Source organism: Perca flavescens, chromosome 13 (genome assembly GCF_004354835.1).
Source record: "Perca flavescens isolate YP-PL-M2 chromosome 13, PFLA_1.0, whole genome shotgun sequence".
Lineage (NCBI taxonomy): Eukaryota > Metazoa > Chordata > Actinopteri > Perciformes > Percidae > Perca > Perca flavescens.
Window position 1 is genome coordinate 35,674,370 of NC_041343.1, and position 12,690 is coordinate 35,687,059.

General features: G+C 45.2%; 1 protein-coding gene across 1 annotated transcript in view; it reads left to right on the forward strand.

The window, feature by feature from the left end:
• Positions 1–12,690, forward strand: part of tmprss15 (transmembrane serine protease 15) — a 34,143-nt gene that overhangs the window by 4,713 nt on the left and 16,740 nt on the right. Inside the window, exons 5-15 of the mRNA XM_028594630.1 lie at positions 1,299–1,439; positions 2,003–2,122; positions 2,411–2,519; positions 4,012–4,121; positions 4,444–4,584; positions 5,221–5,370; positions 6,935–7,043; positions 8,419–8,563; positions 8,662–8,803; positions 9,258–9,347; positions 10,137–10,262. Coding sequence (XP_028450431.1) covers positions 1,299–1,439; positions 2,003–2,122; positions 2,411–2,519; positions 4,012–4,121; positions 4,444–4,584; positions 5,221–5,370; positions 6,935–7,043; positions 8,419–8,563; positions 8,662–8,803; positions 9,258–9,347; positions 10,137–10,262 — 1,383 coding nt within the window. The remainder of the gene's footprint in view (positions 1–1,298; positions 1,440–2,002; positions 2,123–2,410; positions 2,520–4,011; positions 4,122–4,443; positions 4,585–5,220; positions 5,371–6,934; positions 7,044–8,418; positions 8,564–8,661; positions 8,804–9,257; positions 9,348–10,136; positions 10,263–12,690) is intronic.

Below are 12,690 nucleotides of genomic sequence, written 5' to 3' on the forward strand. Positions count from 1 at the left end.
CTGGCTAGTAGTCCTTACCTAGGTACTGTCAGGGCACGCCCTCATACTCTGCTTCTGACTGGCTAGTAGTCCTTACCCAGGTACCGTCAGGGCACGCCCTCATACTCTGCTTCTGACTGGCTAGTAGTCCTTACCTAGGTACTGTCAGGACACAGCCTCATACTCTGCTTCTGACTGGCTAGTAGTCCTTACCTAGATACTGTCAGGACACGGCCTCATACTCTGCTTCTGACTGGCTAGTAGTCCTTACCTAGGTACTGTCAGGACACAGCCTCATACTTTGCTTCTGACTGGCTAGTAGTCCTTACCTAGGTACTGTCAAGGCCCTCATACTCTGCTTCTGACTGGCTAGTAGTACTTACCTAGGTACTGTCAGGGCACGCCTTCATACTCTGCTTCTGACTGGCTAGTAGTCCTTACCTAGGTACTGTCAGGGCCCTCATACTCTGCTTCTGACTGGCTAGTAGTCCTTACCTAGGTACTGTCAGGGCCCTCATACTCTGCTTCTAACTGGCTAGTAGTCCTTACCTAGGTACTGTCAGGGCCCTCATACTCTGCTTCTGACTGGCTAGTAGTACTTACCTAGGTACTGTCAGGGCACGCCTTCATACTCTGCTTCTGACTGGCTAGTAGTCCTTACCTAGGTACTGTCAGGGCCCTCATACTCTGCTTCTGACTGGCTAGTAGTCCTTACCTAGGTACTGTCAGGGCACGCCTTCATACTCTGCTTCTGACTGGCTAGTAGTCCTTACCTAGGTACTGTCAGGGCCCTCATACTCTGCTTCTGACTGGCTAGTAGTCCTTACCTAGGTACTTTCAGGGCACGCCTTCATACTCTGCTTCTGACTGGCTAGTAGTCCTTACCTAGGTACTTTCAGGGCAAGCCTTCATACTCTGCTTCTGACTGGCTAGTAGTCCTTACCTAGGTACTTTCAGGGCACGCCTTCATACTCTGCTTCTGACTGGCTAGTAGTCCTTACCTAGGTACTGTCAGGGCCCTCATACTCTGCTTCTGACTGGCTAGTAGTCCTTACCTAGGTACTGTCAGGGCCCTCATACTCTGCTTCTGACTGGCTAGTAGTCCTTACCTAGGTACTGTCAGGGCCCTCATACTCTGCTTCTGACTGGCTAGTAGTCCTTACCTAGGTACTGTCAGGGCCCTCATACTCTGCTTCTGACTGGCTAGTAGTCCTTACTTAGGTACTGTCAGGGCACACCCTCATACTCTGCTTCTGACTGGCTATCTTTAAATTTAATTCTACTGGAAAAACTTAAAATCTAAACACATGTTCCTGCAGAGAAACCAGACGAGACTACAGCTGCTCCAACAACCATCACTCCGACAACCATCACTCCGACAACCATCACACCGACAACCATCACTCCGACAACCATCACTCCGACAACCATCACACCGACAACCATCACTCCTACAACAGGTGTGTCTCAGAGTCTCTGATCTTTGTGTCTCTGATCTTTGTGTCTCTGTCTCTGATCTTTGTGTCTCTGATCTTTGTGTCTTTGTCTCTGATCTTTGTGTCTCTGATCTTTGTGTCTCTGTCTCTGATCTTTGTGTCTCTGTCTCTGATCTTTGTGTCTCTGATCTTTGTGTCTTTGTCTCTGATCTTTGTGTCTCTGTCTCTGATCTTTGTGTCTCTGATCTTTGTGTCTCTGTCTCTGATCTTTGTGTCTCTGTCTCTGATCTTTATGTCTCTGATCTTTGTGTCTTTGTCTCTGATCTTTGTGTCTCTGATCTTTGTGTCTTTGTCTCTGATCTTTGTGTCTCTGTCTCTGATCTTTGTGTCTCTGATCTTTGTGTCTTTGTCTCTGATCTTTGTGTCTCTGTCTCTGATCTTTGTGTTTTTGTCTCTGATCTTTGTGTCTCTGTCTCTGATCTTTGGGTCTCTGATCTTTGTGTCTCTGTCTCTGATCTTTGTGTCTCAGAGTCTCTCTGCATCCCAGTGAAGTGTCTCTGAATATTTTTGTCTCTTTCTGTCTTCAGGGACATGTCCTCCTCTTCAGACATCATGTGCCGATGGATCTGTGTGTGTTCGGATTGATCAGCTGTGTGACGGTGTCCCCGACTGTCCCGACGCCTCGGACGAAGACGCTGCTCGCTGTGGTGACGAACTAACCCAATCTGATTCATATTTAGGGTTCAACATCAGCGTTCCCGATGGCCGGGGAAAGTAAAATGTCACGTCATCGTATCAAAAATAATATTCTTACAAGGAACATTTTAAATTGATTTCAGGCCAGTAGAATTATTTGCTCAATCGGACAAGTGCTAAAAACGTTTACAGGAGGATCAGGATTGATTAAAATTTAAAGGGGGTATTATCTGCGAGCAGAATTGAACAGGAAGTAGACAGATCTCAGCTATTTCCTGTGATCCCTCTGTTCTCCATAGCAACGGCGTGTGACGGACAGTTCGTGCTGAGCGGTCCGAGCGGTTTCTTCAGTACATCAGACGTCTCGGAGACGTACAACAGCAGCAGCTTCTGTCGCTGGATCCTCAGGTACACAGGTGCATTCTGGGAGGGGAGCAGAGGCTTTAGGTGGGTGTTTCTCTCTGACCGTAGAACACAGGTGTCAAACTCAAGGCCTGTGTGCCAAATCCGGCCCAATGCAGATTCACATCCGGCCCGTATATCAATTTGGGTTCACAATAAATTTTATCCCGCCCAAAAACACAGGAAAGTGTTTTTTAAACTGCAATTACTTGACATTCAAAGCAGACATATGGCAGATTTGCCGACTCTGAGACTCATAAATTCCCCCAGAAGCAAAGAGAGAGTTTTCATATTCAGGCTGAGAAACAGGTTGTTAAAAAATGTAATCATTGTTTTGCTAAATTCTAAGGAAGTCTTTTGATGACTTTTGTAGGGTTTCATGTCAACAAATTTACAAAAAGGTGACAAAACAACAAAAATGAGGAAAAAAGCTACCAAAATGTAAAAAAAAGTGACATGCAGTAACAAAAGCACGTCAATAAACTCTACATATCTGGCCCTTAGTGTGATTCTATTTTTCCAGTGTGGCCCTCTGGGAAAATGAGTTTGACACCCTGCCGTAAAAGATGTTTTCTGGGTGGAGAGAAGACTATCTGTTCTCTGACAGTAACAGATGTTTTCAGGGTGGAGAGAGGACTGTCTGTTGTCTGACAGTAACAGATGTTTTCAGGGTGGAGAGAGGACTGTCTGTTGTCTGACAGTAACAGATGTTTTCAGGGTGGAGAGAGGACTGTCTGTTGTCTGACAGTAACAGATGTTTTCAGGGTGGAGAGAGGACTGTCTGTTGTCTGACAGTAACAGATGTTTTCAGGGTGGAGAGAGGACTGTCTGTTGTCTGACAGTAACAGATGTTTTCAGGGTGGAGAGGGACTGTCTGTTGTCTGACAGTAACAGATGTTTTCAGGGTGGAGAGAGGACTGTCTGTTGTCTGACAGTAACAGATGTTTTCAAGGTGGAGAGAGGACTGTCTGTTGTCTGACAGAGGGTGGAGGAGGACTGTCTGTTGTCTGACAGTAACAGATGTTTTCAAGGTGGAGAGAGGACTGTCTGTTGTCTGACAGTAACAGATGTTTTCAGGGTGGAGAGAGGACTGTCTGTTGTCTGACAGTAACAGATGTTTTCAGGGTGGAGAGAGGACTGTCTGTTGTCTGACAGTAACAGATGTTTTCAGATGAGAGAGGACTGTCTGTTGTCTGACAGTAACAGATGTTTTCAGGGTGGAGAGAGGACTGTCTGTTGTCTGACAGTAACAGATGTTTTCAGGGTGGAGAGAGGACTGTCTGTTGTCTGACAGTAACAGATGTTTTCAGGGTGGAGAGAGGACTGTCTGTTGTCTGACAGTAACAGATGTTTTCAGGGTGGAGAGAGGACTGTCTGTTGTCTGACAGTAACAGATGTTTTCAGGGTGGAGAGAGGACTGTCTGTTGTCTGACAGTAACAGATGTTTTCAAGGTGGAGAGAGGACTGTCTGTTGTCTGACAGTAACAGATGTTTTCAGGGTGGAGAGAGGACTTTCTGTTCAGATCAACTTCCTCCGGTTTGAAACAGAAGAAAACATCGACACTCTGAAACTTTATGAAGGCGTCGGAGCAGACAAACTGCTGACAGGTACACACACACACACACAAACACACGCACACCGACGCACACACACACACACACACACACACAAACATACTCAGCGACGGAGTGGTGGGGCGATGGTTGTTGCTCCCAAGCCTCTTTAGCCAGATCCAGCATGCCTCTGGGTCTCCGCTCACACAACACACACACACACACACACACACACACACACACACACACACACACACACACACACACACACACACACACACACACACACACACACACACACACACACACACACACATCTCCACTGCTACGTTTTGGTTTAAAAACACATTAACTGACGTTTGAATCTGATTGGCAGCTGAGCTCTCAGGCTCCACCCCTCCTGGGACCATGTGGCTGCTGACAGACCAATCAACCGTGGAGTTTATCTCTGATGACGTCAACAACCTGTCGGGGTTCACCGCCAGCTACAGCGCTGCCAACCTCTCCCAACTCTCCAGTAACCAATCACTTCATTACACCTCTCAACAGGAAATACACATAACCCTAACCCTAACCAATCACTTCATTACACCTTTCAACTGTCCCAACTCTCCAGTAACCAATCACTTCATTACACCTCTCAACAGGAAATACACATAACCCTAACCCTAACCAATCACTTCATTACACCTCTCAACAGGAAATACACATAACCCTAACCAATCACTTCATTACACCTTTCAACTTTCCCAACTCTCCAGTAACCAATCACTTCATTACACCTCTCAACAGGAAATACATCACTATATTATATTATTATATCTTGAAATATACCTCAGGAGAGTTTCTGTACCTGACCGGTGTGTGTCTGTGTGTGTTTGTGTGTGTTTGTGTGTGTCTCTGTGTCTTTGTGTGTGTTTGTTTGTGTGTATGTCTGTGTGTGTGTGTGTGTGTTTGTTTGTGTGTATGTCTGTGTGTGTGTGTGTGTGTGTGTGTGTGTGTGTGTGTGTGTGTGTGTGTGTGTGTGTGTGTGTGTGTTTGTGTTTGTGTTTGTGTGTGTGTGTGTGTGTGTGTGAGTGGTGTCAGTGTGTGTGTGTGTGTGTGTGTGTGTGTGTGTGTGTGTGTGTGTGTGTGTGTGTGTGTGTGTGTGTAGATGAACAGAAGCTGACCTGTACCTTTGAGCAGGGCATGTGTTTCTGGCGGCAGCAGTACGACGATGACGGTGACTGGATTCGAACCCGCGGTGCCACATTTCCTCCGCTGAGCGGCCCGAGTGGCGACCACACGCTCAACGACAGCTCCGGTTAGTTTCACATCACCATGGCAACTAACCTATTAAATGACATAAAGCTAAACTTAACAAAACCAACTAATACTGAAACTAACAACGCAGGAAACCAAACCAGAGACAGACAGGAAGTGGTCATACTGAGAGATTAAACCATGAGTCATATTGTCTCAGTAGGAATGTTGTCAGGATTGGGCTTCTGATTGGGCTTTTAGACGGGGTTGGGCTTCTGATTGGGCTGAATATTGGGCTTGTAGACGGGGTTGGGCTTCTGATTGGGCTGAATATTGGGCTTGTGAGACGGGGTTGGGCTGAAATATTGGGCTTGTAGACGGGGTTGGGCTTCTGATTGGGCTGAATATTGGGCTTGTAGACGGGGTTGGGCTTCTGATTGGGCTGAATATTGGGCTTGTAGACGGGGTTGGGCTTCTGATTGGGCTGAATATTGGGCTTGTAGACGGGGTTGGGCTTCTGATTGGGCTGAATATTGGGCTTGTAGGCGGGGTTGGGCTTCTGATTGGGCTGAATATTGGGCTTGTAGGGTTGGGCTTCTGATTGGGCTGAATATTGGGCTTGTAGGCGGGGTTGGGCTTCTGATTGGGCTGAATATTGGGCTTGTAGGCTTGGGCTTCTGATTGGGCTGAATATTGGGCTTGTAGACGGGGTTGGGCTTGGGCTTCTGATTGGGCTGAATATTGGGCTTGTAGCCGGGGTTGGGCTTCTGATTGGGCTGAATATTGGGCTTGGGCTTGGGCTTCTGATTGGGCTGAATTGGGCTAAATATTGGGCTTCTGATTGGGCTGAATATTGGGCTTGTAGACGGGGTTGGGCTTCTGCTGAACATTAAAATTTGTTCCTGATGAACCGAACCCTATGCTTGCACTCGGCTGGTCATTGATTACGGGAAGGTGTTTACGTAATTATAATGAATTTAATTAATACTCTTTATTGATCCCCAATGGTGTAATTACAATTTACACTCTGTTGTTATTACACACTCACCTGAAATATACACACACACACAGGTCTATTTACATGCACTAATGGAGACATGTCAGAGTGAGTGGGCTGCGACTGCTGAAAAGGCGCCCTGAGCAGTTCGGTGCCTTGCTCAAGGGCACCTTGGTAGTGCCCAGAAAGTGAACTGGCACCTCTCCAGCTACCAGTCCACCTGGTGTTTCTGATGAGCAGAAAAAGTGTTGTGTGGCAGTACTTTCAGTCAAAAGAAGGCCATTCAAGTCCAGCTACATGTTCAATTTGTTCAATACTGATTGGTCTGGTGGTGACGAGGACCCTAAACTATACACAACATGGCCTCTGTTACAACATCTGGTCTGAAACATCTGGAAGAATACGAGTTGTGCATGAAGGAATCTCCAGACAGCAGCCAGAATGCAGCAACTTCAGGTACAGCAAAGGAAGGACAGTCCCTGTTTACTTCATTCATGTGTTTACTGGGTTCATGGACTGAGGATGGGAGGAGGAGTCAGCACCATCTCAACCAGTGGATTCAGGATTTAGACCAACCCCAAAACTCTGGATTGGGTGCATCCCTAAATGTTGTGTTTGTGTCTGTCAGGTTTCTACATCGTGACTCCTCTGAGTCCCGGTCAGTGGCTCAAGAGCTTCAGGATCTATAGCCTCCCTCTGACTCCGCCCACTCCACCTGCCGCCTGCCTCAGCTTCTGGTAAACCATCCCAAAATAAACAGCTTTCTGACACAAACATTTACCTTTTATTTGTACTATTTTTATGCTTTTTTGTTACTGTTTTATTACTTTTTTGTAGTACTTTTCTTAGTGTCAAATGCAAAAAGCATTCCATTCTTCACCTCTCCGTGAAGCTGAGCATTTTAAATATTTCTCTGTTCCTAGCAGTGATCTTGATCTTTGTATTAAAGGTTCACTATGAGTTCCCGCATGGTTTCAGTGCGATATCATTTTTGTCTCAAATGGTAGTCATCTCTCCTTGATCTGCTAGCTGCATGGCTGTTGCATTTTGCAGGATTGAATAGATACTTGCTATTTTAGGGTGCTTTTACTTCTATTTTCTGCTATGAATTTTAATATATACTTCTCTAGCATTCTTTATGTTACTATTTAAACGTTTGTTGGCACTTTTTTGAAAAACAAAACAACAAAATAGCATGTTTTGATGTTTTTTGAGGTTTTTGATGCTTGTTTCTACACTAGCAATCTGCTCGCAGACAGAAGGTGTGTAATGTGAATATCTGAAGGGTTGAAGGTGTGTCAGGTGAATGTCTGAATGGTTAAAGGTGTGTCAGGTGAATGTCTGAAGGGTTAAAGGTGTGTCAGGTGAATGTCTGAAGGGTTAAAGGTGTGTCAGGTAAATGTCTGAAGAGTTAAAGGTGTGTCAGGTGAATGTCTGAAGAGTTAAAGTTGTGTCAGGTGAATGTCTGAAGAGTTAAAGATGTGTCAGGTGAATGTCTGAAGAGTTAAAGGTGTGTCAGGTGAATGTCTGAAGAGTTAAAGTTGTGTCAGGTGAATGTCTGAAGGGTTAAAGGTGTGTCAGGTGAATATCTGAAGGGTTAAAGATGTGTCAGGTGAATGTCTGAAGGGTTAAAGGTGTGTCAGGTGAATGTCTGAAGAGTTAAAGGTGTGTCAGGTGAATGTCTGAAGGGTTAAAGGTGTGTCAGGTGAATGTCTGAAGGGTTAAAGGTGTGTCAGGTGAATGTCTGAAGGGTTAAAGGTGTGTCAGGTGAATGTCTGAAGGGTTAAAGGTGTGTCAGGTGAATGTCTGAAGGGTTAAAGGTGTGTCAGGTGAATGTCTGAAGAGTTAAAGGTGTGTCCAGGTGAATGTCTGAAGAGTTAAAGGTGTGTCAGGTGAATGTCTGAAGGGTTAAAGGTGTGTCAGGTGAATGTCTGAAGGGTTAAAGGTGTGTCAGGTGAATGTCTGAAGAGTTAAAGGTGTGTCCAGGTGAATGTCTGAAGAGTTAAAGGTGTGTCAGGTGAATGTCTGAAGAGTTAAAGGTGTGTCCAGGTGAATGTCTGAAGAGTTAAAGGTGTGTCAGGTGAATATCTGAAGGGTTAAAGGTGTGTCCAGGTACCACATGTTGGGGGAGGACATCTACCGTCTCCGAGTGCTGCTGTCCCAGCCGGACGTCACCGTGCTGTTCCAGAGAGACGGTAACTACGGCGACCGCTGGAACTACGGCCAGGTGACGCTGAACCTGACGACGGAGAGCACGGTCAGTGACATCACACGGTGACATCACACAGTGACATCACACAGGAAGTCTCTGCAGGGTTAGGGGTTAGGAAGTCGGCTGATATCATTTCTCTGCAGGTGGTGTTTGAGGCGCTGAAGAAAGGAGGAATGAGGAACGACATCGCTCTGGATGACATCACGCTGACCTCTGACCCCTGTGGCCCCGCCCCCCCTGAACCAACCAACGTCCCGCCTCCAACAACGCCCCCCCCGATCCCAGGTAAGACACATTTTCATCATTATTCTTCGTTTCTACAGACTTTAAACTAATAAAAAAAGAATGTTAACACATCACCCAACACTTGGGGAGGGGGGAGGGGAGGGTGATGTTAACCCTCGACCCCTTTTACCCTAAAGAAGGATTTTATTAATGTGCAGTGATCAATAAGCTGTGGGTTCCCTCTTTATCCCTAAATGTGGCCCCTGCATTAAAAAAAATGGTCTAAGCGCCGTTAGACAGTCTGTATTTTTCTGAATTCACAAAGGTATTTGGAAACAGTTTCTGACTGCTCTGCTCTGATTGGTCTGACTCTGCCCTCTCTCTGCTCTGATTGGTCTGACTCTCCCTCTCTCTCTGCTCTGATTGGTCTGACTCTGCTCTAATTGGTCTGACTCTGCCCTCTCTCTGGTCTGATTGGTCTGACTCCACCCCCTCTCTGCTCTGATTGGTCCAGCTGACTGCGGAGGACCCTTCGATCTCTGGGAGCCAAACTCCACCTTCAGTTCCCCAAATTACCCACAATCCTACGGGAACGAGGCCAAGTGTGAGTACACCCATCGTGTGTGTGCATTTGTGTGTGTGTGTGTCTGTGTGTGTGTGTGTGTTCGTTTTTGTGTGTGTGTGCGTTTTTGTGTGTGTGTGTGTGTGTGTGTGTGTGTGTGTGTGTGCTGCTCCCGATACTCTACTACTCTACTTGGTCATATGTGAAGCATCCGTTCACATAGGGTTAATATACAACCCTTATATATTTATCTTAAAAACACTCCCGGTCCTCCTCAGCTGTGAAGCCACTTACTTGTTGTCCAAGCCTGTGTGTTCTCGCTAGAGAAATGTGTGCAACATTCACTGTCCTGTGGGAAATAATGCAAAGTTGAGCTTCGTGCAGATCACCAGAATTGTAAGTCAGAATGTAAACTGGGCCACAGACGGTAAGCACCATGACATTAACCTAAAGGGTTAGACTCTAACTTAATTAAAATGCCACAGCCCATACCGTTCTTTTAAATTAATAGAATATAGACATTAGGAGAATAAATCGTTATGCAAGTACTTTTACTTTTAACACTTAAAGTACATTTAAAATGAGGTACTTTTAACTTTTACTTAAGTAGGGTGGTCATTGTGGTACTTCTACTTTTACTAAAGTAAATCTGTCTTCCTCCAGTACTGGACTCTATACACGCTGTGATTGATTCTTTTTATTTCTTCTTTTGAGAATTGACAGTAAAGTTGTAACGTATGTAAACAAATAACTTTAAAATGAAAACAGGTAAACAAAGAGAAACTGTGTAAATGTTCCCCTCCCGTTATTACCCATGATCCTCTGCTGCAGGCCTGTGGACGCTGCACGCCGCTGAGGGGCAGAACCTACAGCTCCACTTCCTGGACTTTGATGTTGAAGCAACCTATGATGTGGTGGAGGTCCGGGACGGGGCGGGGCCACACTCCAACTTACTGGGTGAGCTCGGGTTTACCCACAATCCTTTTCACCTCAAAGTGTAGCATGAAGCAGGCTTACCCAGAATTCACTCTTAGAAATATCTGTGTATTAACAGTTGTATGACTTCATATTTTAACAGTAAATGTCCATAGAACTTAATTTGTAGTTGCATTTCTGTTTATTTACATTTCCTGTTGCGTACGTTGTGCTTCAACGACTTTGGGCAGACTCCCGTGTGTAAATCTTTACAATCATTCCGTGAAAGAACCAATCAGACCTTGTTGCTCCGCCCACATCTTCTTCTGAACCTGACATGTTCAGCGTGTAACATGTGACTACACCTGACATAATTTACAGGCTGTACCTTGTCAGGTGACCTCATCATTCTTCATGCTGTAACTTGTCAGGTGACCTCATCATTCTTCATGCTGTAACTTGTCAGGTGACCTCATCATTCTTCAGACTGTAACTTGTCAGGTGACCTCATCATTCTTCATGCTGTAACTGGTCAGGTGACCTCATCATTCTTCATGCTGTAACTTGTCAGGTGACCTCATCATTCTTCATGCTGTAACTTGTCAACCTCATGACTGTAACTGGTCAGGTGACCTCATCATTCTTCAGACTGTAACTTGTCAGGTGACCTCATCATTCTTCATCTTCATGTGTAACTTGTCAGGTGACCTCATCATTCTTCATGAACATGACCTCATCATTCTTCAGACTGTAACTGTATCATTCTTGTCAGGTGACCTCATCATTCTTCATGCATCATTCTTTCTTCATGCTGTAACTTGTCAGGTGACCTCATCATTCTTCAGACTGTAACTTGTCAGGTGACCTCATCATTCTTCAGACTGTAACTTGTCAGGTGACCTCATCATTCTTCATGCTGTAACTTGTCAGGTGACCTCATCATTCTTCATGCTGTAACTTGTCAGGTGACCTGACCTTCATCATTCCTCATCATTCTTCATGACTGTAACTTGTCAGGTGACCTCATCATTCTTCATGCTGTAACTTGTCACCTCATCATTCTTCATGCTGTAACTTGTCAGGTGACCTCATCATTCTTCAGACTGTAACTTGTCAGGTGACCTCATCATTCTTCATGCTTGTCAACCTCATCATTCTTCATGCTCAGGTGACCTCATCATTCTTCAGACTGTAACCTTGTCAGGTGACCTCATCATTCTTCATGCTGTAACTTCAGGTGACCTCATCATTCTTCAGACTGTAACTTGTCAGGTCATCATTCTTCAGACTGGTGGTGACCTCATCATTCTTCATGCTGTAACTGGTCAGGTGACCTCATCATTCTTCATGCTGTAACTTGTCAGGTGACCTCATCATTCTTCAGACTGTAACTTGTCAGGTGACCTCATCATTCTTCAGGCTGTAACTGTCAACCTCATCATTCTTCAGTGTAACTGGTCAGGTGACCTCATCATTCTTCAGACTGTAACTGGTCAGGTGACCTCATCATTCTTCAGACTGTAACTGGTCAGGTGACCTCATCATTCTACAGGCTGTAACTTGTCAGGTGACCTCATCATTCTTCAGACTGTAACTTGTCAGGTGACCTCATCATTCTTCATGCTGTAACTTGTCAGGTGACCTCATCATTCTTCAGACTGTAACTGGTCAGGTGACCTCATCATTCTTCAGACTGTAACTTGTCAGGTGACCTCATCATTCTTCATGCTGTAACTTGTCAGGTGACCTCATCATTCTTCATGCTGTAACTTGTCAGGTGACCTCATCATTCTTGTCAGGTGACCTCATCATTCTTCATGCTGTAACTTGTCAGGTGACCTCATCATTCTTCAGACTGTAACTTGTCAGGTGACCTCATCATTCTTCAGACTGTAACTTGTCAGGTGACCTCATCATTCTTCAGACTGTAACTTGTCAGGTGACCTCATCATTCTTCAGGCTGTAACTTGTCAGGTGACCTCATCATTCTTCAGACTGTAACTTGTCAGGTGATCATTCTCATCATTCTTCTTCAGGCTGTAACTTGTCAGGTGACCTCATCATTCTTCAGACTGTAACTTGTCAGGTGACCTCATCATTCTTCAGGCTGTAACTTGTCAGGTGACCTCATCATTCTTCAGACTGTAACTTGTCAGGTGACCTCATCATTCTTCAGACTCTTCCTCATCATTCTTCAGACTGTAACTTCAGGTGACCTCATCATTCTTCAGGTGTAACTTGTCAGGTGACCTCATCATTCTTCATTGTAACTTGTCAGGTGACCTCATCATTCTTCAGACTGTAACTTGTCAGGTGACCTCATCATTCTTCATCATTCTTCAGCTGTAACTTGTCAGGTGACCTCATCATTCTTCAGTGTAACTTGTCAGGTGACCTCATCATTCTTCAGACTGTAACTTGTCAGGTGACCTCATCATTCTTCAGACTGTAACTTGTCAGGTGACCTCAT